The 22,860-nt window shown below is 36.3% G+C and overlaps 3 protein-coding genes across 4 annotated transcripts; 2 read left to right on the top strand and 1 right to left on the bottom strand.

The window, feature by feature from the left end:
- The first annotated feature begins 4,262 nt into the window (after positions 1-4,262).
- Positions 4,263-9,114, top strand: LOC110865187 (E3 ubiquitin-protein ligase ORTHRUS 2). The gene is made up of 9 exons (XM_022114407.2): positions 4,263-4,855; positions 5,977-6,509; positions 6,597-6,722; positions 7,050-7,149; positions 7,246-7,307; positions 7,398-7,500; positions 7,609-7,750; positions 8,086-8,303; positions 8,384-9,114. The coding sequence occupies exons 1-9, from the start codon at positions 4,388-4,390 to the stop codon at positions 8,891-8,893; spliced, it is 2,262 nt and encodes a 753-aa protein (XP_021970099.1). The 5' UTR covers positions 4,263-4,387; the 3' UTR covers positions 8,894-9,114.
- A 247-nt stretch (positions 9,115-9,361) lies between these two features.
- Positions 9,362-11,460, bottom strand: LOC110865185. The gene is made up of 5 exons (XM_022114406.2): positions 11,145-11,460; positions 10,710-11,067; positions 10,538-10,608; positions 9,671-9,769; positions 9,362-9,604 (listed from the first exon to the last, which is right to left on the bottom strand). Exons 1-5 carry the CDS (start codon positions 11,391-11,393, stop codon positions 9,500-9,502), a joined length of 882 nt encoding a protein of 293 aa, XP_021970098.1. The 5' UTR covers positions 11,394-11,460; the 3' UTR covers positions 9,362-9,499.
- Positions 11,461-13,558: 2,098 nt separating this feature from the next.
- Positions 13,559-20,298, top strand: LOC110865184 (mitochondrial thiamine diphosphate carrier 2). 2 transcript variants are annotated; one of them, XM_022114405.2, is made up of 8 exons: positions 13,559-13,765; positions 14,057-14,215; positions 16,539-16,655; positions 17,389-17,500; positions 18,451-18,578; positions 18,948-19,100; positions 19,278-19,421; positions 20,009-20,298. In XM_022114405.2, exons 2-8 carry the CDS (start codon positions 14,093-14,095, stop codon positions 20,225-20,227), a joined length of 996 nt encoding a protein of 331 aa, XP_021970097.1. In that variant the 5' UTR covers positions 13,559-13,765; positions 14,057-14,092; the 3' UTR covers positions 20,228-20,298. The 2 variants fall into 2 exon arrangements, with proteins under 2 accessions (XP_021970097.1, XP_035830389.1); XM_035974496.1 differs by lacking the exon at positions 13,559-13,765 and adding an exon at positions 13,835-13,969.
- The last annotated feature ends 2,562 nt before the right edge of the window (positions 20,299-22,860 follow it).

Here is a 22,860-nt window from a genome sequence, read left to right as displayed (position 1 = left end):
GTCATAAGCTTTGGACAATTATCACGCCTTGACCGATAATCCGCCACGGGCTGTGACATATCGTCCTTTGCAAGTGTTGTTCTTGAATCTGTTTCGCATAGACAAAGACAAAAAAAAATGCAGGGTCATATAGAGGGCTGTGAATATAAATTAGAATATGTGTTTTTTTAATGTTGGAGTCGTGACATAACTACCTTGGAGAGTTGGAGATCACAAAATTTGAGAAGTGTTGCAAAATGTTAAAGTCGATCGCATGCCCTAGTCAAGGGACAAAGACGGATGAACTTGGTTGGGGATACCTCTAGTTCTTTTCAGTTAGTGGCGGAGCTAGTCCATTAAATCAGTGGTATCCAAAAAAAAAAAAATACTGTGCAATCATACACTATTAAAAAAACGACAATAACTAAAAAAAGTAAAACAAACACCTACTAGATTTGCCATCTTTTTTTGATAGCTTCAAATCGTTCCATCACATCATCGTCTTTTATTTTATGAAAAAAATCATTTTCGACTGCACAAACCTTGACATTGTTCAAAAATTCTAGGCCCATTCGATTGCGTAAATCCGTCTTGAGAGACTAGCATAATGTGATTTTTTTGCTGTTGTGTGACGTTTGGTTTCATAATAGGATATTGCGGCTCAAAATCAATGATTCAATGGATTATTTTATTATTTGGGCTTTATTAGTTATTACAACTGCTAATTATTGGGCTTAGTTACTAAACAAGTTTTGGGCTTAATGAATAATATCAAGTTTCATAATTTTCTATTAGGGTATCCTATGTATAAACCCGAAAAGATAAAATAAAAATTACACTGTGAATACGCGGTTGAGCCGTAGCACGTGCTATGGCTAGTTCTACATTGGTTCCGCCCCTGTTTTCAGTAGAGTCGGTGAAGATGATAAGGTTTGAATGCTAGCCAGTGGCTTGTTTTTTTATTGGTGTAAATGGGTGCCGAAAAAGTGTATATTTTCACTTGGAGAGTGGAGATAGAGTCACCTTCTTACGTGTGTGGCTCTTTAGATACGGAATATCCTGGTTAGTTCAACCTCGTGTGTGCTTTGTAATTCGACTCTCGAGTCCGCTTATCACATCTTCATGGGTTGTATGGTGGTGGTGATTCTTTGGCAAATGATCAATGGTTGGTGTAAGATCTCTCATATTTTTCCCTTTCCGATAAGAGATCTGTTGGAGCTTCATAAGGCTATTAGGATGGGAGAAAAGGAGCAAGTTGCTTTTCATGGTTTTGTGATCGTGTTATATTTGCGTATTTGGAAATCGAGAAATGATAATATATTTGAAAAAGGAGTTATTTATTGATGACATTGTAGCTAATGTGAAATCTCTTAGTTATTTTTGTTAAACATATATTTAAATATAAGTTCGTTCAATGGTTGACTTGGTGTAAATTAAGATAGAGTCGACCTGACGTTTTTTGAGGCCCTAAGCGAACTAAAAAGTCAGAAGCCTTTAAAAAACTTTATGATATAAAGTTATAAATCATCCTTTTTTACCTCGGCTTGGGGTCAATAATAATAACAAGAAATAGCAATGATGAATTAGTTTAATGCAAAAGCCTAATAACATGCCTAATGTATTATGTGTAAACAAATAAGTGTAACAAAATAACAGTGATAATATCAAGCAAGTTACCTAATTTGTATTATGTGTAATGTCTAGGAGCAATGATAAATAGAAATTGAAATGACCTAAATATGTCCTTAAAATTAGTAATTTAGTAATGTATGATTTCTTGTTAGAAAGTGGGTCCGGGTTTTCCAACTACAAACCCTAATCCATTTTGTTGAGTAAGTTTCATTTGTTTTTTGACTTCTATATCGTATTTGGGGCCCTTATTTTCAGGAGTCCTTGACTAGGCTTCTAAACGTATCAGTCTGAACATGATTTAAACTGACATAATTTCGGTTGTCCGGTGAAGCCGGTTCTAATCCACAAGGGATAGAGCCTAAACATTTCGATCGGGGGTTGTCTTCTAACTCTCTTCCTCTATTGATAGAGTTGTGAACGATCTACAAAACTAACATTGTTAGCTCGTTAAGGTGTGGGGGGGGGGGGTATTCTCTTAACTAGGCCCCAACATGAGAATAAGGCTGGAGGGTGTGGCAGGGGCTTTATCACCGCCACCTCATACAAGGGCTTTAAAGTCCCATCCTTTAACTTGAAAGGTGTGGGATAAAGCCCCCTAATGCCTATAGCGCCCCTTATCTTGACCAATCCGTCCTCGTTTTTCGCCACAAAAGCTCGTTAACATAATGGAGCCCCTTGTATAGCGCCCCCTCTTAACTCTCGTGGTGTGGATGTATAGCGCCTAGGGGCGCTATAGATGATGATGTGGCCTGGGTGGCGCCCCCACGCCCTCCGACCTAAGTAACTTTTCTTAGAGAGAGAGAGAGAGAAATAACATGTGTTTGTTTTAAGTAAGAGAATAGAAATTGGAATCATTAAGGTGTTGTTTGTTTTTTCTGAGGTAAAATGTCTGAAGTATGCGGACCACATCTGTAGACATATGTAGTAGAAAAGGTAGACCAAACCTCTGCAGTCTGTAAGAAGAAGACTGTTTGTTTTTAACTTCTGCAAGCTATACATTAAACAACAATTATGATCAAACAAGATGAACAACAAAATTCAGAATTTAAACAACAAAATTCAGAACTTAAACAACATAAATCAGAATTTAAACAACAAAAATTAGAATTTAAACAACAATTATATTTAATTGAAGAATAAATTAATGATCATGTCTTCTAACATTTTATGTGGAGGTGGGGGAAATGTCGGCGTTGGCTGTGGAGGTGGGGGAGGTGTTACCGGTGGGTGTGAAAGAGGAGGAGGTGGTGATCGACGACGTAGGAGGAGGAGGGTGGATAAGGAACTAGGGTTGGGGGAAAATAGAATGAAGAAGAGGTGCTTGTGTTTTGAGATTAGGAGGAGAGGGGTGGAGAGAGGGTTGGAAGAGGTGGGAAGACATTGGACAATGTCTGCATGGGGAAGAGGACGCGCAGAGGTTTGAAGACATTTTTTAATGAAATATCTTCTAAAAAACAAACAGTCTACAGAGCTAAACGTCTGCGCGACGCAGACATAAGAGGTCATAAGAGGTTTTTTTGAAAAAATAAATACCCCCTAAACCTTTGATAGAGGTTAGTATCTATAGCTAAATGGTTAGAGAATGAGATGGGCTCATGGGTCGGACTTCACTTTCAAGGAATATCGATTTGGTCCCCTCTAATACGACATGTAGTGTCTTCAGAGGTGTGAGTATGATGGCGCAACATGATTGGTTACAATCACCTGCCAAATGTAGTATGCCATCAACCCTTAATGAAGATCATTGAACAGTGAGTGACACACACTGATTGGTTAGATGTCAATGTCCTTTTATGCTGTTTGTCCCCTGCACGATTGATCAATGTGGGGATTAGATAGGACAGAGCCTGGCGCGTGTTGATTGGCTGCAGACCCCTGCCACTTGTACTGGTTGTACTTTGTGAGCTGTCATGGTTGCACATACGTAGAAGTCAGCAACGTGGGGATCTTGGAACTAGTTGAGTGTTTTGGGGATTTAATTATGGGCAGGGTCATGCGCGCACAAAATTTATACGGAATTTGATACCATACCCTATCATTTGTCAATTTTTGCTGCCTCTAAAATAAAAGAGTAAACTACCATTTTGGTCCATAAGGTTTGGTCACTTTTGCCATTTTAGTAAAAAACTCAAACCTTTTGCATCTGGATCCCTGTGGTTTCAGTTTTATTGCCATTTTGGTCCAAAAGTGAAATAATGTCATATTTGACTTATAAAATCCTTCTATGTTGTCATTTTCCTGACCATTTTGCCCCTGAGAAAAATGACCATTTTTCCTAACCATCCTGCTATTTTATCAAAATGACTATTTTGCCCCCGAGGAAAATGACAAAATAACAGGATTTTATAAGACAAATATGACATGATTTCATTTTTGGAACAAAATGACAATAAAACTAAAACCACAAAGATACAGATACAAAAAGTTTAAATTTTAGACTAAAGTGGCAAAAGTGACTAAAGTTTCCTTTAGTAACTAAAATGGCAGTTTAGTCAAAATAAAAAGAAACAAAGTAAAACTTGTAGAGTTTGAAAATACGAAAATAGTCTTCCATTTCCATACATACGAGATTAAAAAGGGGGTAAAATAAATAGTTCCGAATAAGAAGAGGGAAATTCAAATGAAAACCCTTTTCAGTTTTCACAATTTCATTTCCCCCAAATTCCAAAAATTTTCAAATCCACCAAAACCCTCCTCTCCATCACTATAATAACAACACTCTTCAATTTCATCATCTTCACACCACACGCTCATCTCCCCCCCTAAACCTCCACCAATGGCGCACGATAGCAACCTCCCCTGCGACAACGACGGCCGCTGCATGGTTTGCAAAGTCAATCCACCAGAAGAAGAGAAAATCAACTGCAAAACGTGCGTCACTCCATGGCACCTCGACTGTCTCTCTGCTCGTCCTCAAACCCTAGCCGATGCGGCACAGTGGGAGTGTCCTGATTGTTCTTGTCTCGTGTCGTCTGACGCGGTGCCGTGTGTCGTAGCTTCGGGATCTGAGCCGTCTGCTGCGCTTGTTGCGGCGATACGCGCGATTGAGACGGACGGTTCGTTGTCTGATCAAGAGAAGGCGAAGAGGCGGCAGCAGTTGTTGAGTGGAGCCAGTGATGGTGATGCTAGTAAGGTGATTGAGGATAAGAAGGAGAGTGGTGGTGGTGGTAATGATGTTTTGAAGCTTCTTAGTGGGAGTTTTAACTGCTCGTTTTGTATGCAGCTTCCTGAGCGGCCTGTTACGGTATTATTTTTCTCTATAATCTATGAGAAATAAATTATTACAAGTTATGTTTTGTGAGAATATGCAAAATGATTCCTATGACAGATATCTGGTTACATTAGGGTTTGCTTATAATCTATGTAGTTAATAGCCTGATATATCGCCGTCCCCAGCTGAGATATTGGTGCAAAATATCTGTACTCATAATATCTCCAATATTTGACTGATATATCCCCGATTTCCCGATATCAATACCTTCTTCTTATTTCTACCATTCTTAGTGTTTTAAGTCTTAATTGTTGGTTGTTACTGTTAAATGTTAGTGTTTTGCAAGTTGCAAAAGGTTAATTTGTTAATTGTAGGAGAGTATAATGAACTGCTAGTCTTAAGTTGTTATATATTTAAATTTAGCATGATATTAAAATTACCGTTATCTCACCGTGATAACCAATATCTGACATTTTACCGTATTAACTACTTAGCTTATAATGTGTACAATTCGTTTTCATTTAACAATGAGTAATGTTTGAAATGTGTTTAGATATCTTGGTCTAGCTTTATGTGGTGTATGTGATTGCTTATTAAAACTGCTATATGCTTGCTGCTGTTTTGATACAGTAGATAATCAATTTTGAGTGTTTGGATTGAAGAAAGCTGTTTATGGATTATCTGTTTTGCAACATGGGAGTTGCTTATTCTAACTGCAAATCTGATTTGTTTATTTTTATGTTCTTACATAAATAGAATAGATAAGCACTGAAACATACTATCACTTGCATTATGTTTTGTTACAGCTGATCATATGCTTTTACTTATTGCAAAATGTATACACACATAAAACAGTTTTAAGAGTGTATGGAATTGCATATTTGAACTGTTTATTCATAATCTTTACAGTTGTTATAAGAAGTTCTATAAAAACAGCTTGAAGTTTTGAATTTCAAATTGTTAATTTCAGAAGCAATAAACATAATCCTTTTTATAAGCAATAGGTCACTTATTTTTTTATGAAACCTTATGAAAGATGTACGGGAACCCATGTGGCTACTGTTTATGTTGCTTGTATTACTAAAATCCTCTTGAATATATCAACAAGTTAAATCCAAGTAACTAAACCTAAGAATCCTTTGCTTATGTTGCAGACACCATGCGGTCACAACTTCTGCCTGAAGTGCTTTGAGAAATGGGTTGGTCAGGGGAAGCGTACTTGTGCCATATGTCGCACTGCAATTCCTCTTAAAATGGCTAGTCAACCCAGAATCAATTCATCACTCGTAATTGCAATTAGAATGGCAAAGATGACTAGATCAAACGCTGCTTCAGGGCCACCAAAGCCCTACTATTCTATTCTCAACCAAAATAAGCCAGACAAAGCATACACCACCGAGAGGGCAAAGAAGACCGGAAAGGCTAATGCATGCAGTGGGAAAATATTTGTAACAGTCCCACCTGATCATTTTGGCCCTATTCTTGCAGAGAATGATCCCGAAAGAGGTATGGGAGTTTTAGTTGGGGAAACTTGGGAGGACCGTTTGGAATGTAGGCAGTGGGGGGCCCATCTTCCACATGTTGCGGGCATATGCGGGCAGTCTGATTACGGTGCACAATCTGTCGCATTATCAGGAGGATATGAAGATGATGAGGATCATGGAGAGTGGTTTTTATACACCGGAAGGTATTGTATGCATGTTTTTTTTATTGAAAAGTAAACATGAGTAGCGTATCTGATAGGTTTATTTTTCTGTATTTTTTTTGTTAATAGTGGTGGAAGAGACCTTAGTGGAAATAAAAGGACTAACAAGACACAGTCCTTTGATCAGAAGTTTGATAAATCCAATGAAGCCTTACGAGTTAGCTGTAAAAAGGGCTACCCTGTACGTGTTGTGAGGTATGTTGTTATGATGACTCTACATGATAATTTTGATGTTAGTCTTTTTACATTTTTTAGATATGCAATTTTACAAATGACCACATGATTGTGTATGTTATTAGATTTGGTTTTAGTTAAATGGTCAGAGTGTATCTGCAGCTTAGAAACTATAGAAACTGAATGATAACTAGTATCACATTCTTCGGTTGCCTGCAGTTTTAAAATTTTTATTCATTTATATTTGAAATAGATGAGATTATCTTAAGAAAAGACTAAAAGTATTGTTTATTTTCTTTTATTCTATACAAATGAATGTGTCCGACAATTTTTCTAACAAATGGACAGGTCTCACAAGGAAAAGCGATCGGCCTATGCTCCTGAACAAGGAGTCAGATATGATGGGATATACAGGATCGAGAAATGCTGGAGGAAGCCCGGAATTCAAGTATGACATCTCACTATCGGCTGTCAGTTACACTATTAAATGGATGTTTGGTTTCCCTATTCTAAAAAAACTCTTGTTGACTTTTAATATAAATAGGGATTTAAGGTATGCCGGTATCTTTTTGTTCGTTGTGATAATGATCCTGCTCCTTGGACAAGGTCTGCATTGCTCTTATAATTGTTGTAGTTTTAGCATGTGAAAATTGTAAAACGGATTCTAATCATACGTGTTGGATCATAATTTTGCAGCGATGAAAATGGAGATCGCCCGAGACCTTTGCCTGTCATTAAGGAGCTGAATGATGCAAGTGATGTGACAGAGAGGAAGGGATCACCATCTTGGGATTATGATGTAAGATTATGTAACTTGTGTGTTTTTGTACAATTTATGTTACGATAGTTGCTTTTAGAAATTGTTTAATTCACTTTATGAACTCTAATATTGAATTGTCATATTCAGGAGGAAAAGGCTTGTTGGCTATGGAAAATTCCTCCACCCGAAAGTAGAAAACAAATAGACCAAGGAGTTGCTGCGGATGGCACAAAACCGAGGGTGGTTCGCCGTAAGACACAAATGTCAGTGAGTGAACGACTTCTCAAAGGTTAGTTTAGTAAATTGAGTAGGTGTTTTCAGAAAGCTCGCAACTCGCTTGGAAAAAGCTCGATTGTAAACTAGCCGGCTCAAATTTTTTAAATTTATATAAAATATGTATTAAAATAAAAAATATGTGAGATGGGTTGAAGTTTTAACATTTTAAGTTTAAGTAAAACATATAAAAATATGGAAAATAAACAAAAAATATACATATAATACTTTTATTATGCTTTTCGGTCTTTAAAGTATTAGAAAAATAAAAATAACACATAGATGTATGTGTAATTTCTATATATTTTTGTGTTCTGTTGCAGCCCTACTAATAAAGTATTTGTGTTGCAGAGTTCTGTTGTCTTATCTGCCACAAAGTGATGAATCTCCCACTTACCACTCCATGCGCACATAATTTCTGCAAGTCATGTTTGCAAGATACTTTTTCTGGTCAAACGTTCATAAAGGAGAGAAATTGTGAAGGTAGACGTACATTAAGGGCACAAAAGAACATTATGAAATGTCCATCGTGCACTAATGACATCTCCGAATACTTGCAGAATCCACAGGTAAATGGGCTAATCTAATATGTTTGTGTATTAGAAGATTTAATTAACTAAATAAGTAGTACTATTTAATTTCTTGACAGGTGAATAGAGAACTCATGACTGTAATTGAATCGCTTCAAAGACAGATTAAAGAAACAGAGGAAAGTTCAGTTTCCGAAGAAGAAACTTTGAATAAAGATGAGAAAAATGATGTTAAAGAGGATAGCAAAGATAACGAGTCTCCGATCGAGGTAACGGATGTGTGTTCTGAAGCTAAGGAAGATATCAAGGAAAGTGAAGATAATGAAGCCATTGCAAAACCTTCACCTAAAGCTAACAAGAAAAGGAAAGCTGCGGGTGTTATAGATAATGCACCTGCTAAGAAGCTGCATGAAGAGACTGATACGATGATGAATGATGATGTCAATGATTCTGACAATAAAATCATTAATGGCACAAGTGTGACTCCGGGATTGGTTGAAAGCAAAGATTTGAAGGTTGAAGAAGTGGGAAAGAAAGGCAAGAAAGCTTCAAAGAAGAAGAAAGACGATCATGGGAAATGTGCTTCACCGAAAAGTCCAGTAGCCAGGACTCGAAGCAAGAAGGTCTAGCTTGAGCCGGGTGACAATTGTGTTTGGTTGCAAACTGATGGTAGGAATTTTGGAATTCTCTTCCAAATGGTGGACTTTGTGATGTTTTTTGTATGTCAAGTCATATACATTGCATTACCATTTTAGTAACAATCATGGTTGGTATGAATATTTTGGTGTCATAATTGTCCTTAGAGCATTGAAAATTTGAAATGAAAACCAAATGCATGAACTTCATCTTATATGTGTTTAAGTTACTTTTATAAAGGCAATCTAACTATAGAGCACCTAAGTAGTAAAAGAAATTTTAATTTTGTTTATACTAAATACAACTAGATGATCATCATAATTTCAAATATATTCAAGAAACAATTTTGGTTATTTTTATTCTGTAAATTAAATAGAAATAACTAACAAATAAGAACCAAAATCTTTTGAAGTCATTCTTCATGATAGAAAACACGCAAGCTGGTAATGAAGCACGCCACATGCACGAACAAAATTTAGGAAATATGAATGAAGAGCATGCACAAATCTCACCAGCAAATGCGACAAGTACTACTGCATTTTATAGCTCAAATATATCTATACAGTATTTCTAAGACTTTGGGGATATACAGTCATAATTCATGATTCTGATAAGTTTTGCTGCTCTAGCTTCTGTATCAAAGCTTTCTTTTCTTCTTCAGGCAGAGCCTTGAATGTAAACACAGATTTGTCTCCAATATCATCCTGGACAGACATCAGTTTAATCACAAGTATGCTTCATTTTAAGAACGCATTTCATGTAAAACTCACCTTAATAGGCTGAGTGAACTTTCTTGCTGCAAATATTACAAAGAGCGTCATCCACGCGCCAAGCAGACCGACTTTTACGCCATCATCCATTAAACCACTCTGGTCCACGAGAAAAGAAACAACATAACGTTTAAAAGATAATCCGAAAATGGTCTTTTCTTTTAACTCTTTATAAAACATTATCATATTGATTCTGTGATAAAAGATCAATATTTCACAATCAACATCTTAATTCCTAAGTTCTAGTTAGCATGGATTAATTTAGGGGTGTCAACCGTGTCAAGTTAACGAGTTGAATAGTTTGGGGTTGAATAATTTAGGTGAAGCCACACATGACCCATATATTTATTCGTTTCAAAGACATTGACCCTAACATGGACACATTTAAAATCGTGTCATGTTTCGGGTTGAACCGTTTGATGTTCATTTGCGAATACTAGTAATACTTGGTAACATAGTAACAACTTAAACACCCATCGACACCGGCTAATATAATTCTTTATGTAATTTGTGTCTTTCTAATTGTTTTTGTTCCATATCTCTCATTTCCAATCAACAAACTTGGATTTATATATATATATATATATAACTCGGGACTAGACGAACCTAACTGGAGATCAGATAGCTTAGCGTAAGTTCATGAAAATGAAGAGTTGGTGAAAAGTTCTTCTCGAAATGTATAGTTAAGAGGAAAACACAAAAATCAAAGCATATTGAACTTAACCATGTCTATTTAACGGGTCATGTTCAGGTTAATCTATTTAATAACAAGCGGGATATATAAGTTGCCCAAAAACTTGTCTCAAGCGTGTCAAGAATTCACGCCCCTAACATGATAACATCACTCAGCAATAAAAAATCATGTACCAGATGCCCCAGAAGAACCGATGGAATGATAAACGTCAGAATTCCAGCTTCCAACTTGCCGTAGCAAAGTCCTGTTTCCACATTCACCAACAAAAAATCAAACAATTTGATGTAAACCATTAACAATCACAGTTCATAATAACATTTCAATTAACTAAAAGTCTAAAATCACCTTCTTTAAACACAAGCCCAGTCAATGCTGCAAACAAAGGACCAACAAACCAAACCGCCACCGGATTATCCACAACATACTGCACCAAACTCTCATCATGAGCCAGACAAACTTTTGCGGCAACGGACCCAACAACACCAAGAACCCACAACGCTTGAAGAGTCCTTTTAATCTCAGTAACATAAATATGGATCAAAACTAATGACAACCCTAATCCACCCGCCCCAACAGCATACAATACATCAATATTCCCCTTCAAGAAATCAGTCAACACATAATCATCAGGCAAGAAAGCAGCTGAAGCTGCAACAACAAACGACGTCGCAGCTGTCACTAATCCAGACCTGTATAAAACCACCTACAACACCAATGAAATAGTCATTAATATTAATTCATAGGGAGGGTCAATGAATTGAGATGGTTTAATGTGACTACCTCACGGATATCGGCTGAATCGACGGACCAGGGGCCGTAAACTCCTTGATAAACAGTTGGGGGTTCTAATAAAGTGTTGTCTCTGGCAGCTTGACATTTAAGGTTGAATGAAGTGGGTGTTCTGTGTTGATGGGTTAGTGTGGATGATGGGGAAAAAGGGACCTTAAGAAGATGAGTGTTTCTGGTGAAACTAGAAATGGGTTTTCGAAAGATAGACGATGAACAGGCGGTAACCATAGCCATAGACATGGTTGGCAATGGTTAGTTGCTCAAATTGCCGGTTGCATCTTTGTTGTTACTTGAAAAAGGGAAATACCAAACTAATTTTTTTTTTAGTTTTTTTGCCATAAATGAGTATATTTAGAAGGTTTTTTTTTTTCCTCATAAAAGAGTATAAATAGAAGGGTCTGTGAGTTATTCGGTAAAAAAATATAGTTAACTATGTTATAGTAAATCATTGAGGCAATTTCATGTACATATTTAACATTTGTAAACTTTCATATTTTAAAAATTATGTTAGAAGAGTATTGTATATTATACATAATCTTAAAGTTAAATGTCTGTTGATTTTTGATGAAAAGCCCCTCCATTATTTCTGGATTTTACTTCGAGAATTTCAAATGGGATAAATACATAATATGATACATTATGATATACATAATCTTAGTTAAATAAGCCCATTATTGCGTATGTATTTTTAGGTACGTATATTGTGTATGTATTTTTAGGTACGGTTTTTGTACTAATAACGACAATTAAATGTGTACTTACGAATACACATACATATAAAATACGGGTTTACAAAAAAAAAAAAATTTACAGTTTAAAAATAATACAACATAATGTAATTGAGTTCGTCGTTTTAAAAATAACGACGATACAACGTGCTGAAGCTTCTTTTCCATGTGTTCGGTTCTTTCTCGTTATGTATTAAAAACTAAGTCTTTGAAAGAAAATATGTGTAATTGTATGTCGTTGAAGTTATTATATCTATTTTTACTTAAGTGTTCATTTTTTTTGGTATATAAACAATGATATACATAACTATAAAAGAAAATAAATACGTAAAAAAGAGTTCACATACTAAGGATGATAATACAGTTAGTGGCGAAACTTGAGATTTTTGACCGAGGGTCGAAAGTATATACAAAAAAAATCTATAAAACCGGGGTTCAAAAATGTATATACCAAAAAATTTCTATACGAAAACTACATGCTCTCCACAGCGAAAAGTTCGGGGAGTCGGCCGCCCCCACAAAGCTACGTCCTTGAATACAGTAAAACAAAAACATTTTAAGGATGATAATCAGATTCACATATCAATCAATATAAGAAGACGAAAAGATGGAACATTGAGTTAGGGTCGATATGTAGACATATAAGTGATAGCGTTGAAAACCCTAGTACTTGTACAATTTTAGAAAAGAAGATGTGTTGATATTCTCTTAAGATATAGCGATTAAGAAGCTAATTTATTACACTGATAATTTCAAACTCTGTAAGAGGTTTTGAACTTTTTCATGGCAACCATCTAGTTTCACCATATGCCATTCCTGTTAGGGCTGCAAACGAACTGAACGAACACGAACAAGGCCTTGTTCGTGTTCGTTCGTTAAGGAAATAAATGTGTTCACGAACGGTTCACGAACACAAACGAACACAAATAAATCTGGCGAGCACGATGAAGGATAAAGATAGATGGCCCAGAGAGTAGCACTCGAACTTGAATCCCTTATTGTGGAACGGAGGTCGATTGTATTCGCCGATGTAAATAATGAGAAATGAAAGGGAAATGATGCATAAACAAGGTGAAAGTGAGTTTCCTAGTTTAATTGTTAAGGTAATAAAATAAATAAAAGTTTAATAGTATAAAAAGTACAAATAAAATATAAGAAAGTACAAAGATCTTCAATTAAAACACAAACATATGAACATAAACGAACGCAAATCAACGAATGTTCACGAACACGTTCACGAACACCTTACTGAACGTTCACGAACACAATCGAACGAACGAGTCCTCTGTTCATGTTCGTTCATTAAACTAATCGAACGAAATTTCTTGTTCATGTTCGTTCGTTTATTAAACGAACGAACATAAACGAATTTCCCGCCGAACGGTTCACGAACTGTTCGCTGAACGTTCGGTTCGTTTACAGCCCTAATTCCTGTTGATTTCACTTATCATATAGAAACATAAGTTTCACGACATACCGAAAACCCTTTGGTATTTTTATGGCAAAATATTCTTAAAACAACCATAAAGCCCTAGCTCGCACGATATTTTGTCATAAATATGACTTTAACTGACGATCTTCCTATAAAAAGTCATTCGGATACCGCTAAAACATTGCCTTTTGCTAACCTAATTTCCTCTTAAATATAACCGTGTTTGGCTAATTGGATGTCATCCCTCAAATTTTATTTGATACCAGTTTATACTTTATTCTATTCACAAAGTTATGGCAGACAGGAGCCAGCCAATCGGACCTCTTATTCTCTAGAAAGTTGCCTCCCTTTCCATCTCCTTCCTTTCAGCGGCAACCAAACCCCCAATTTCCACCGACCTTTCAGTGGTCAATGGCGGTTGTGGCGTTGACTTTGGTCTCCTTTCTTCTCAGGTATTCCCCATTTTCTGTTTATATGTCAACCTTTCACATTTTGTGCGGTCTATTAATATTCCTTTACAGTGAAATCAATATTCTGTTGTTGATACACAATAAATATTCTTAAGTCTCAATCGTTATATGTATTTACAATTCCGCCATAATCGATTTCACAGCATAATACTGCGTATCGATAAAGCTGTTATTTAACTGAATTAGGTTTCTTGCGTTACACGTTTACTCTAATACTGTTGGATTGAGGGTATTTACACTTTGTGCTTATTATCCGTTTGTTTGTATACTTAGGTTTTAGCATAAGGTGTGCTAGTGTTGTGTTGGGAGATGGAAGAGGGAGAGCCGGGGCAACTTAAAAGGGCGGTTATTGATGGGACGTCCGGTTTGATCTCAGGCGCTATATCTCGGACGGTCACGTCGCCCCTCGATGTTATTAAAATCCGGTTTCAGGTGATTTTTACATTTTGTTTGTGCAATACTTATTGGTTAGTTGTGAAGCCCCTTGCTGTATTAGTTTAGAAAACACGGATAAAGATTGCGTTTGTAACAGGAACATGAATGTTCTAGTTTACAAAAGTGTCCATTGGTTGGTGAAATTAATTAATACCGTTTAGGAATACTGTCAGTTATATGTGATTTTACGATAGTTTGCATTAACTATTATCGGTTACTTTTAGCATCTGTAGAGGATTGAAGTTTAAGCTACTTTATAGTAATACACATTGTAACATAAGACTTGTGGCAATTTTGGTTCAATGTGAAATCGATCAACAATGCATTATGTTGAATTTAGAATCTGTTTAGTGATAATTCTTAAGGGTGTTCAAAAAAATCCGGATCCGAAACCGAATCTGAAATATCCGAAAATCTGCATCTGAAATTTCGGTTTTCAGATATCGGATACCAAAAAAAACAGTATATATATCATAGTTGTTAAAAGCCATCGCCTCTTGCGCCTATGCCCATTTTCCAAGCAAGGCGAAGCAATTGCGCTTTAAGTCGAGGAAATTGCGCTTTAATTCTCCAAGTGATGGTTCAGGCGCACATTCGATCAAGATTTCTAGATTCCAGAGAGTTTCCGGCCAAGTTCTCTAAATTCCAGCAAGATTTTAGCTAGATTTCTACTTTTATTTAAGAAAAACTATTTTTCTACACTCATCATCATCATCATCATCATACTCCGTATATCCCACCAATAGCAAAGCTAAGGTAGGGTCTGAGGAGGGTAGATGTAGATAGCCTTACCTCTACCCCGTGGGAATAGAGAGGCTGTCTCCAGTGAGACCCCCCGCTCGATTGTAGTTTTGTATCAAGCCTTGGACCTAAGACACATAACACTCAAACAATTGGGACAGAGACTGATTGGTGCATGTACCCCCGTGTCTTTCAGCTATCAACGTCACCACATGATGCATGATTAACCATCCGCCGCTTTTAACGTTATTTTCACGAATTAGTAAAATAACGTTAAAGTTAGTACCATTTCACTTTTGCTCCCCGAGCGCCCACACATATATACATTATATGTGCACACATATATACACTACTTTTCTACACTAATACACTAATATTTTAGAACTTTTGGTACCAAATATATATGATATTAAATATTATATAATACATTTATTTGAAGAATAGTATTATTTTTCTAATATATGATATATTTAAAATAAAATTCATCGTGCACTTTTTTTCTTCTAATACTTCAACATTGAAAACAAAAAAACATTCATATATATATATATATAGAGGAAGGTTAACGTACATTACGGCTTAACGTACATCACGTACGACGGGTAATTACGCACGTTCATTTTAAAATCACGCACGTTATAACTCAAAAATCCAAAATCAAGCATGTTGAAACACAATAATCACGCATATTGAAAACATTAATCACGCATGTTATATAACAAATCACGCACGTTGTTGTACGTGAAGTACGTTAAGCCGTAGTACGATATACTTTTTCTATATATATATATATTAATAGGTAGAGGTTCTTGTAAAAAGGGGCTAGTGTGTGAGAAGTGTGAGAAATATTCTAGTGAGGACATGTGACAATCATTAATATTAAAGATTAAGGGTAAGATTGTAATATACTCGAAAAACCCTTTTAATGATAAAATATTCATGTAACCGTCATATATATATATATCATTTGAGTACTATGTTTAGTTTAAATATAGTACAAAAATGGTAAAAAAAATAGTAAATATCAGATTCGGATGTGGATTTATGAATGTTTTTTTTCAATGTTGAAAAATTTGCAAATCGAATACATGTTTAGCTTTAATGTATGTACGGAACGGATTTTTTATCTGTTTAAATATTCGAATCCGTATCCAAAATTTCTGATATGGATTCGGATATTAATACTCACTATCTGAAATTTTCGGATGTCAGAAAACCGGATAATCTGATTTTGAACGCCACTAATAATTCTGGTAATGCAGTTGTGTTCTAAGTTATTACATTATATTCTGCATTACTGATGCACTATCGCTAGTATTGGAGGGTTAAGCTACAAACTTTGGAGATGTTATTAAGCATAATGGAAAATAACCTTTAAAGTTATCTTAGGTAACCAATTTTGGGTTTAGACACTATCACAGATCTTGTTTGTCTTAGCAGCAGTAAATAGTATTTAGATTTTATCTATCTTGATGGTTGATTTTTGCACCACGTGAAAAATCTATGTGCTTTTGAGTTATGGCTGATTTATGGCATCAAGTTCAACTGAGAACATAATAATCGTTGGTTATACTTGCAGGTTCAACTGGAACCGACTACTACATTTACATTGCTTAGCAAAAATGTATATGGCCCCTCAAAATATACCGGAATGATTCAAGCATCCAAAGACATCTTTAGAGAAGAAGGCCTTACGGTAGGGGTTCTACTAACATTCTGAATACATATATATTTAACTTCAGTGGTTCAGGTTCTAGTAAAGTTGTTCGATTTTGTTATATTCTTAGCAAGTAACCCGACTGGTGCTAGCGGTTGTGTGGAGGCTAGATGAGGGTTATGTACTTTAGTTCAAGACCTTGGTTTTTTAAAAAGAGCTAGACACTTAGGGTCTCAATGCGAAGGCAATAGCATCACGTACACGAGGCGCCTGATATTCAAAAAAGTGCTTATAATTTAAATTTACATGACAATTCAAAGAAACAATAACAATTCGCTAAATATATAGAGAAAATACAACAAGAAATACCTTTCTACATATATAATACAAAGCCTAACATAATTAGCAATCTGAAATATCCAATTAAGTAATATCCTACACCTCACACGTTATTCGTAATTGATTAGACTAGTCAACATCTAGTTGTACAATATTTTTTTCGTATTTGATTCTTTTGTGATATACATAGTTTTATTATTTTATAGTTCAGTTATATTTCTGGGAAGTTTGGTGTTGTATGCTCTGTTTTACATCTCGTAATAACTTTAATTTGTTTATATGTGTTTAATTTTGACCGTCAAAGGCCTTAGCTAGATGAAGGCCACAGTTCATGGCACTGATCCATGAGTTGTACCCTTTTTATATCTTTTAGGGAGGTTTTCTATTCAGTTAAGTATTGTCTTACTTGTGTTTATTGTAATTTCCATTTTAGGGGTTTTGGCGTGGTAATGTTCCGGCACTTCTCATGGTCATGCCATACACTGCTATACAGTTCATGGTGTTGCATCAAGTCAAGACTTTTGCTTCTGGCTCCTCCAAGTCGGGTCTGTACGAATTTCCATCTTTATAGTAGTGCACATTTTTTATTCACTTAAAAAGCATTTTTAGCTGTTTTGTTCAAGTTTGTATCCTTTTCTTGTGTTTAATTTTTTTTTACCGGCATCTTTAATTTTTCATGAAGCACAAGTTATTTTATTATAAAAATATGTGGCACATTAAAGTGTTAATAATCATAGTTGTTAATAGCGAGCATAGTGCTCCCTGTAGCGAAGCGTGAGTTTCCCGCTAAATGATGTTTAGCGCCTAAATAGCGTGAAAATAGCTGAATAGGGTTTTTATTTTATTATTTTTTGATAAATAGTGATATAGATCGAGTAAAAGAAGCGTATTTAGGGTTTTTTTATTTAGGAATGAAAAAAGAAGCGTATTTTTTTCCATATTTACAGGAATTTTGATAAAATATACATGTAAAAGATTCCTAAAATTTTCTTCTAGTGTATTGCTAAACATGAAATAGCACCCGATATTTCATCGCTATCTCTAGTCCCTACGTAACGTATAGGTAGCTCGTCGCTGTCATCCGCTATTCACTATTGACAACTATGTTAATAATGTGCTTTTTTTTCGCCTTGGCATGACCGTGCACGCAGGGGCGGACCTAGGTGAAGCCCAGGGTGGGTGGGCGCTCACCCCTTGACAAAAAAAAGTTAGTGTATTTTTAGGCAAAAAACCCAACCGCACCCCTGAAAATATGCTTGAACCACTCATCCGCACCCCCAGTAAATAATTTCTAGGTCCGCCACTGTGTGCACGAGACTGGTAAATGGAGTTCAGGTTAAATTACTGAAGTTGGCATGTAACAAGACATTCCAAAGTATTGTCCTTTTAGCAAATGGGACATAAAACCTGCAAAATAAATATTATATATTCTTCTAGACTCATTTGATATATCTCTTTTTCACACTTGTCAACTTTGGATCTGTATGTGATGCAGAAGATCATATTCAATTAAGTCCATATTTGTCCTTCATGAGTGGGGCCCTAGCCGGGTGTGCTGCTACTGTTGGGTCCTACCCGTTTGATCTAATACGAACCATTTTAGCTTCACAAGGGGAACCAAAGGTATTATCATATAACTTCACCAATGCTACTACATTTACTCTGCAGGATAATAACTTTAGTCAAACCCAACTTTTGAAATTTCATATGACGTGTTTTTTTTTTTTTTTTACTTCTGGCACAAATGAGTGTGCTGAAGATGCATATGAGACAGAAACTCATGAGTGTAATGAATTACGCATGATATGCTTTTTAGAAATATCTAAATTCATGAGTTCTTATATGTTCGAATATTTCCACGGGGGTTAAATTTGCCATAAATTTTAAACCAACTAATTGAATTTTAATAATATTTTCTTCAGTTACTTTTGTCTCAAGTTATTGAACTACCCTTATGATCTTTTTCTTACCGGAGATATCTTATTCATGTAGATATATCCAAATATGAGGTCTGCCTTTGTTGACATTATGAAAACACGTGGTTTTCGTGGGTTGTATGCTGGATTATCACCTACTCTAGTCGAGATTATTCCCTATGCTGGCTTGCAGTTTGGTACTTATGACACCTTCAAACGCTGGACCATGGTATTACATCATTTTTCTTATATTTTTGGTTTGTTAACACAATCTATGTTGGCTAATACAAATAGACATGTTTTGATTTGTGATTTATAACTCATCTGCTGGTAGTCATTTTTCAATAAGTTATTAAAAGCTTTTATATTTGTCTGTTATGTAAAAAGATACAAGTTTCTATTTTAGGCCTGGAATGCACGCCGGTCTTCAGATTTAACGCCAAATGAAGAATCTTTGTCGAGTTTTCAGCTTTTGGTTTGCGGGCTTGCTGCTGGATCATGTGCCAAGGCTGTTTGTCATCCCCTTGATGTAGTGAAGAAGCGATTTCAGGTAAATTTTTTACGGTTTTGATAGTAACATTAACATCTTCAAAAAGGAGTTAAAAACGAGTTCACGTCCAAACACTAGGCCGGTTTTTGTTTCTGATTATTCTGTATTACATTATCATTTTCAAGACTCAATTTCAAACATCTCATAACTTATTGGGCATAATGGGTCAAGTTAAAAAGACATACTAAAATCATATGGGTCAATCGGGTTACGGGTAATAGGCAAATCCAATGTATTTGCTAGCTTTTTGGTCCCCATCCAGATCACCAGCCAACTCATTTTCACTTTGGCACATGCTCCACAACTGTACTGTTGTTCCAAATTATATTCCTTTTTCGATATATATTACAAAACTACCCTTGACTAGGGCAAAATATGCATCAAACAGGTCTTAATAGACACCTTATGGTAACAATTTTATTGTTTCGATCAACATATACAAGTGTTTGCAAGTTTAAACTAATAGATCACTTGTTCTGAGAATCAAAGTAAAATTAAAAAAAATGACTTATTTTCAAATTATGTTTATTTTGACCCGTTACTTGTTGCAGTTTGTTCTGATAGAATGAAGTTGTTGGTATTTACAGATTGAAGGATTGCAAAGACACCCTAGATATGGGGCCCGGGTTGAGACCCGTGCTTATAGAAACATGTACGATGCACTAAAGAGGATCTCGCAAAACGAGGGGTGGGCGGGGCTTTACAAGGGAATTGTACCATCCATTGTGAAGGCTGCACCTGCTGGTGCTGTAACATTTGTTGCTTACGAATATACATCTGATTGGGTGGAATCCATTTTGACTTGATATTTTTTCTATTTTTTTGGATCCCAATAGGATTTAACCTTAATAAAATTAAATGTCATTCTTCTTATCCAGAGCTTTGTAATTTTAACTTTGATCTACTTAACTGATACCTGTCTATATAAAATAGAAGTTGACCAAAAAGTATCTGGAAGGAACATCTACACTTATCAAGTAATATCCATATAAAGTAAAAGTCGACCATATTGTTTGAAGGATAATTAACCAGGGAATGGTGTTATTGACTTATTCTACAAGAGGGCTAATTTTTTTTTTTGAAGATCAACTTTCATAGCCATCAAAAAGCAAGCCATCCCCAAGGCGGAGATAAGAAGCCAAAAAACCAAAGTCAAAAACCGATTACATCAAATTAAAAATAGACCACCTATCCCAATCCACTATACCGTCTTTGAATCTATGTTTGTACCAAAGAAAAGCCAAAGTCTTGATGTCCGTCACCAACTCCACCACCTTCGAATCCTCATTGGAGAATATCTTGTCGTTTCTAGCTTTCCACAACACCCAACAAGCGATAATAATAACCCCTTGAAGCACCATCTTCTTGTTACCCGTCGTCCCACACCAATCATGCAAAAGCACCAAGTCTTTGATATGAAAAGCATATATATCCGGAATACGACACCATCTAGAGACTCCATTCCAAACCCCTGCCGAAAAACCACAACCGGTAAACAAGTGTTCCACTGATTCTTCCTCTAACTCGCACCATTCACATAACGGGTTAACCACTTGGATGTTTCTCCTTATCAAAGCCATTTTTGTAGGTAAACGATCCAAAAAAAGACGCCACATAAATATATAACATTTAAGAGGCACCCACCTACTCCAAGTAAAACCAAATCGTTCTCCATTGATCGCCGACCCATTCATCCATTTCTTGATCTCGGACACCGAAAAATCTTTTTGCCTCCCATTGAACCATACCCAATTATCTCTCCTATCAATCGAAGTGATCCTACTCAACAAGTCTTCCAACCCTTTCTTCTCTTCGATCTCTTCTGCAGTACCTATATATTGCTTCCAACTCCACAAAAATATTCGGCCAGCCCCTTGAGTCCGCAGCCGATCACAAACCAACGCTCTTTTCTCTTTTTCCAACGCAAACAAGTTAGGAAATTTGTCTTTAAAAGATTCCTCTCCTAACCACGTATCCAACCAAAACCGAATACCATTCCCATCTCCTAGTTGACCTCGAATAGCACAACTAATACCTCTACCTTCGACTTTTGAGTTGTTCCACATCGAAACACAATTCTTCCAAACACTAGTATAAGCGTTATTCACCGGAACGATTCCCCAACATCGGGTCGACCCATGGATGGACATAACAACCTTTCTCCACAAATGTTGATGCTCGTTTAAATACCTCCACATCCATTTTACAAGCAACGATTTATTATTAAGCTCTAGTCTAATGATTCCCAAACCCCCCTCCGCAATGGATTTTGTAACCATTTCCCACGAGACCCAACTCAATTTTCTAACCTCGTCGGACCCACCCCACAAAAACCTTCTCATCAAACCTTCCAACTCATTAATAGTTTTCTTCGGAGCCTTAAACAAGGAAAAATAATAAGTAGGAAGACTATTAAGAACATATTTAATCAAAGTCACCCGTCACCCGTCCTCCAATCGAAAGAGAATTCGCCTTCCATTTCGATAATCGCCTTCTAAACGTGGCAACCACCGGTTCCCAATTAGTTATTCGATTCATATTCGCACCAACTTTAATTCCCAAATAAGTAAACGGAATTTCTCCCCCTTTGCAACCAAGAGAAACCGCTCTATCCTTCAACTCATCATTATCAATCCCAATACCATACAATACCGACTTATGGAGGTTAATCTTCAGACCCGAACACAAATAGAAAATCCGCAAAAACCGCCTCATATTGTCGAAATTGAAGGTAGACCACTCTCCCATCAACATAGTATCATCCGCAAATAATAAATGTGATAAAACTGGGCCACCATTCGGGAGATACACGCCATCAAACGCTCCCGACTCGGAAGCTCTATTCATTAAACAAGAAAAAGCCTCCATTAGAATAATAAATAAAAATGGCGAGATGGGATCACCTTGCCGAATACCCTTTTGACAACCAAACTCATAAGTAGGCGACCCGTTTACAAGAACCGCCGACCTAGCTGAAACCAATATCCCCCTTATCCACATACGCCACTTCAATGGAAATTCCATTTGTTCTAGAACCGACAAAAGGAAATCCCAATTGACATTATCGTAAGCTTTATCAAAAAACAATTTTGAAAAGAAACAATTTCTTCTCACGCTTCTTAACCCACAAAATCACCTCATTCACCATCAACGGACCGTCTAATATATACCTCCCAGTCAAGAAAACCGACTGAGTTTCCGAAACAACTTTCCCCAAGACCATCTTCAGTCTATTCGCCAACACTTTAGAAACAACCTTACTAATAATCCCAATCAAATTAATAGGTCGAAAATGGGATAGCTCAACCGGATCACCAATCTTCGGAATCAAAGTAATAAAAGACGACCCAACCCCCGGACTAAAACCCCCTACCTCAAAGTAATACAAGAGGGCTAAATGCTAAATCATACGAATAGTAGGAGTGATTAAGGACGAGTA

This window comes from Helianthus annuus, chromosome 6 (genome assembly GCF_002127325.2).
Source record: "Helianthus annuus cultivar XRQ/B chromosome 6, HanXRQr2.0-SUNRISE, whole genome shotgun sequence".
Taxonomy (NCBI): domain Eukaryota; kingdom Viridiplantae; phylum Streptophyta; class Magnoliopsida; order Asterales; family Asteraceae; genus Helianthus; species Helianthus annuus.
The sequence above is the reverse complement of the archived record's forward strand: the minus strand, read 5'-3'. Positions and strand labels throughout refer to the sequence as shown.

What these genes read in the sequence shown, in the direction of transcription:
- LOC110865187 (XM_022114407.2), top strand. Translation starts at nt 4,388, where the DNA reads ATGGCGCACGATAGCAACCTCCCCTGCGACAACGACGGCCGCTGCATG. An exon ending in TGGTTTTTATACACCGGAAG is followed by an intron (nt 6,510 to 6,596) that starts GTATTGTATGCA and finishes TTTTGTTAATAG; the next exon opens with TGGTGGAAGAGACCTTAGTG. An exon ending in GAGTGAACGACTTCTCAAAG is followed by an intron (nt 7,751 to 8,085) that starts GTTAGTTTAGTA and finishes TTTGTGTTGCAG; the next exon opens with AGTTCTGTTGTCTTATCTGC.
- LOC110865185 (XM_022114406.2), bottom strand. Translation starts at nt 11,393, where the DNA reads ATGTCTATGGCTATGGTTACCGCCTGTTCATCGTCTATCTTTCGAAAA. An exon ending in ATTCAGCCGATATCCGTGAG is followed by an intron (nt 11,068 to 11,144) that starts GTAGTCACATTA and finishes TTGGTGTTGTAG; the next exon opens with GTGGTTTTATACAGGTCTGG. An exon ending in CGGTTCTTCTGGGGCATCTG is followed by an intron (nt 9,770 to 10,537) that starts GTACATGATTTT and finishes CTCGTGGACCAG; the next exon opens with AGTGGTTTAATGGATGATGG.
- LOC110865184 (XM_022114405.2), top strand. Translation starts at nt 14,093, where the DNA reads ATGGAAGAGGGAGAGCCGGGGCAACTTAAAAGGGCGGTTATTGATGGG. An exon ending in TTCTGGCTCCTCCAAGTCGG is followed by an intron (nt 17,501 to 18,450) that starts GTCTGTACGAAT and finishes TATGTGATGCAG; the next exon opens with AAGATCATATTCAATTAAGT. An exon ending in CCTTCAAACGCTGGACCATG is followed by an intron (nt 19,101 to 19,277) that starts GTATTACATCAT and finishes TTTCTATTTTAG; the next exon opens with GCCTGGAATGCACGCCGGTC.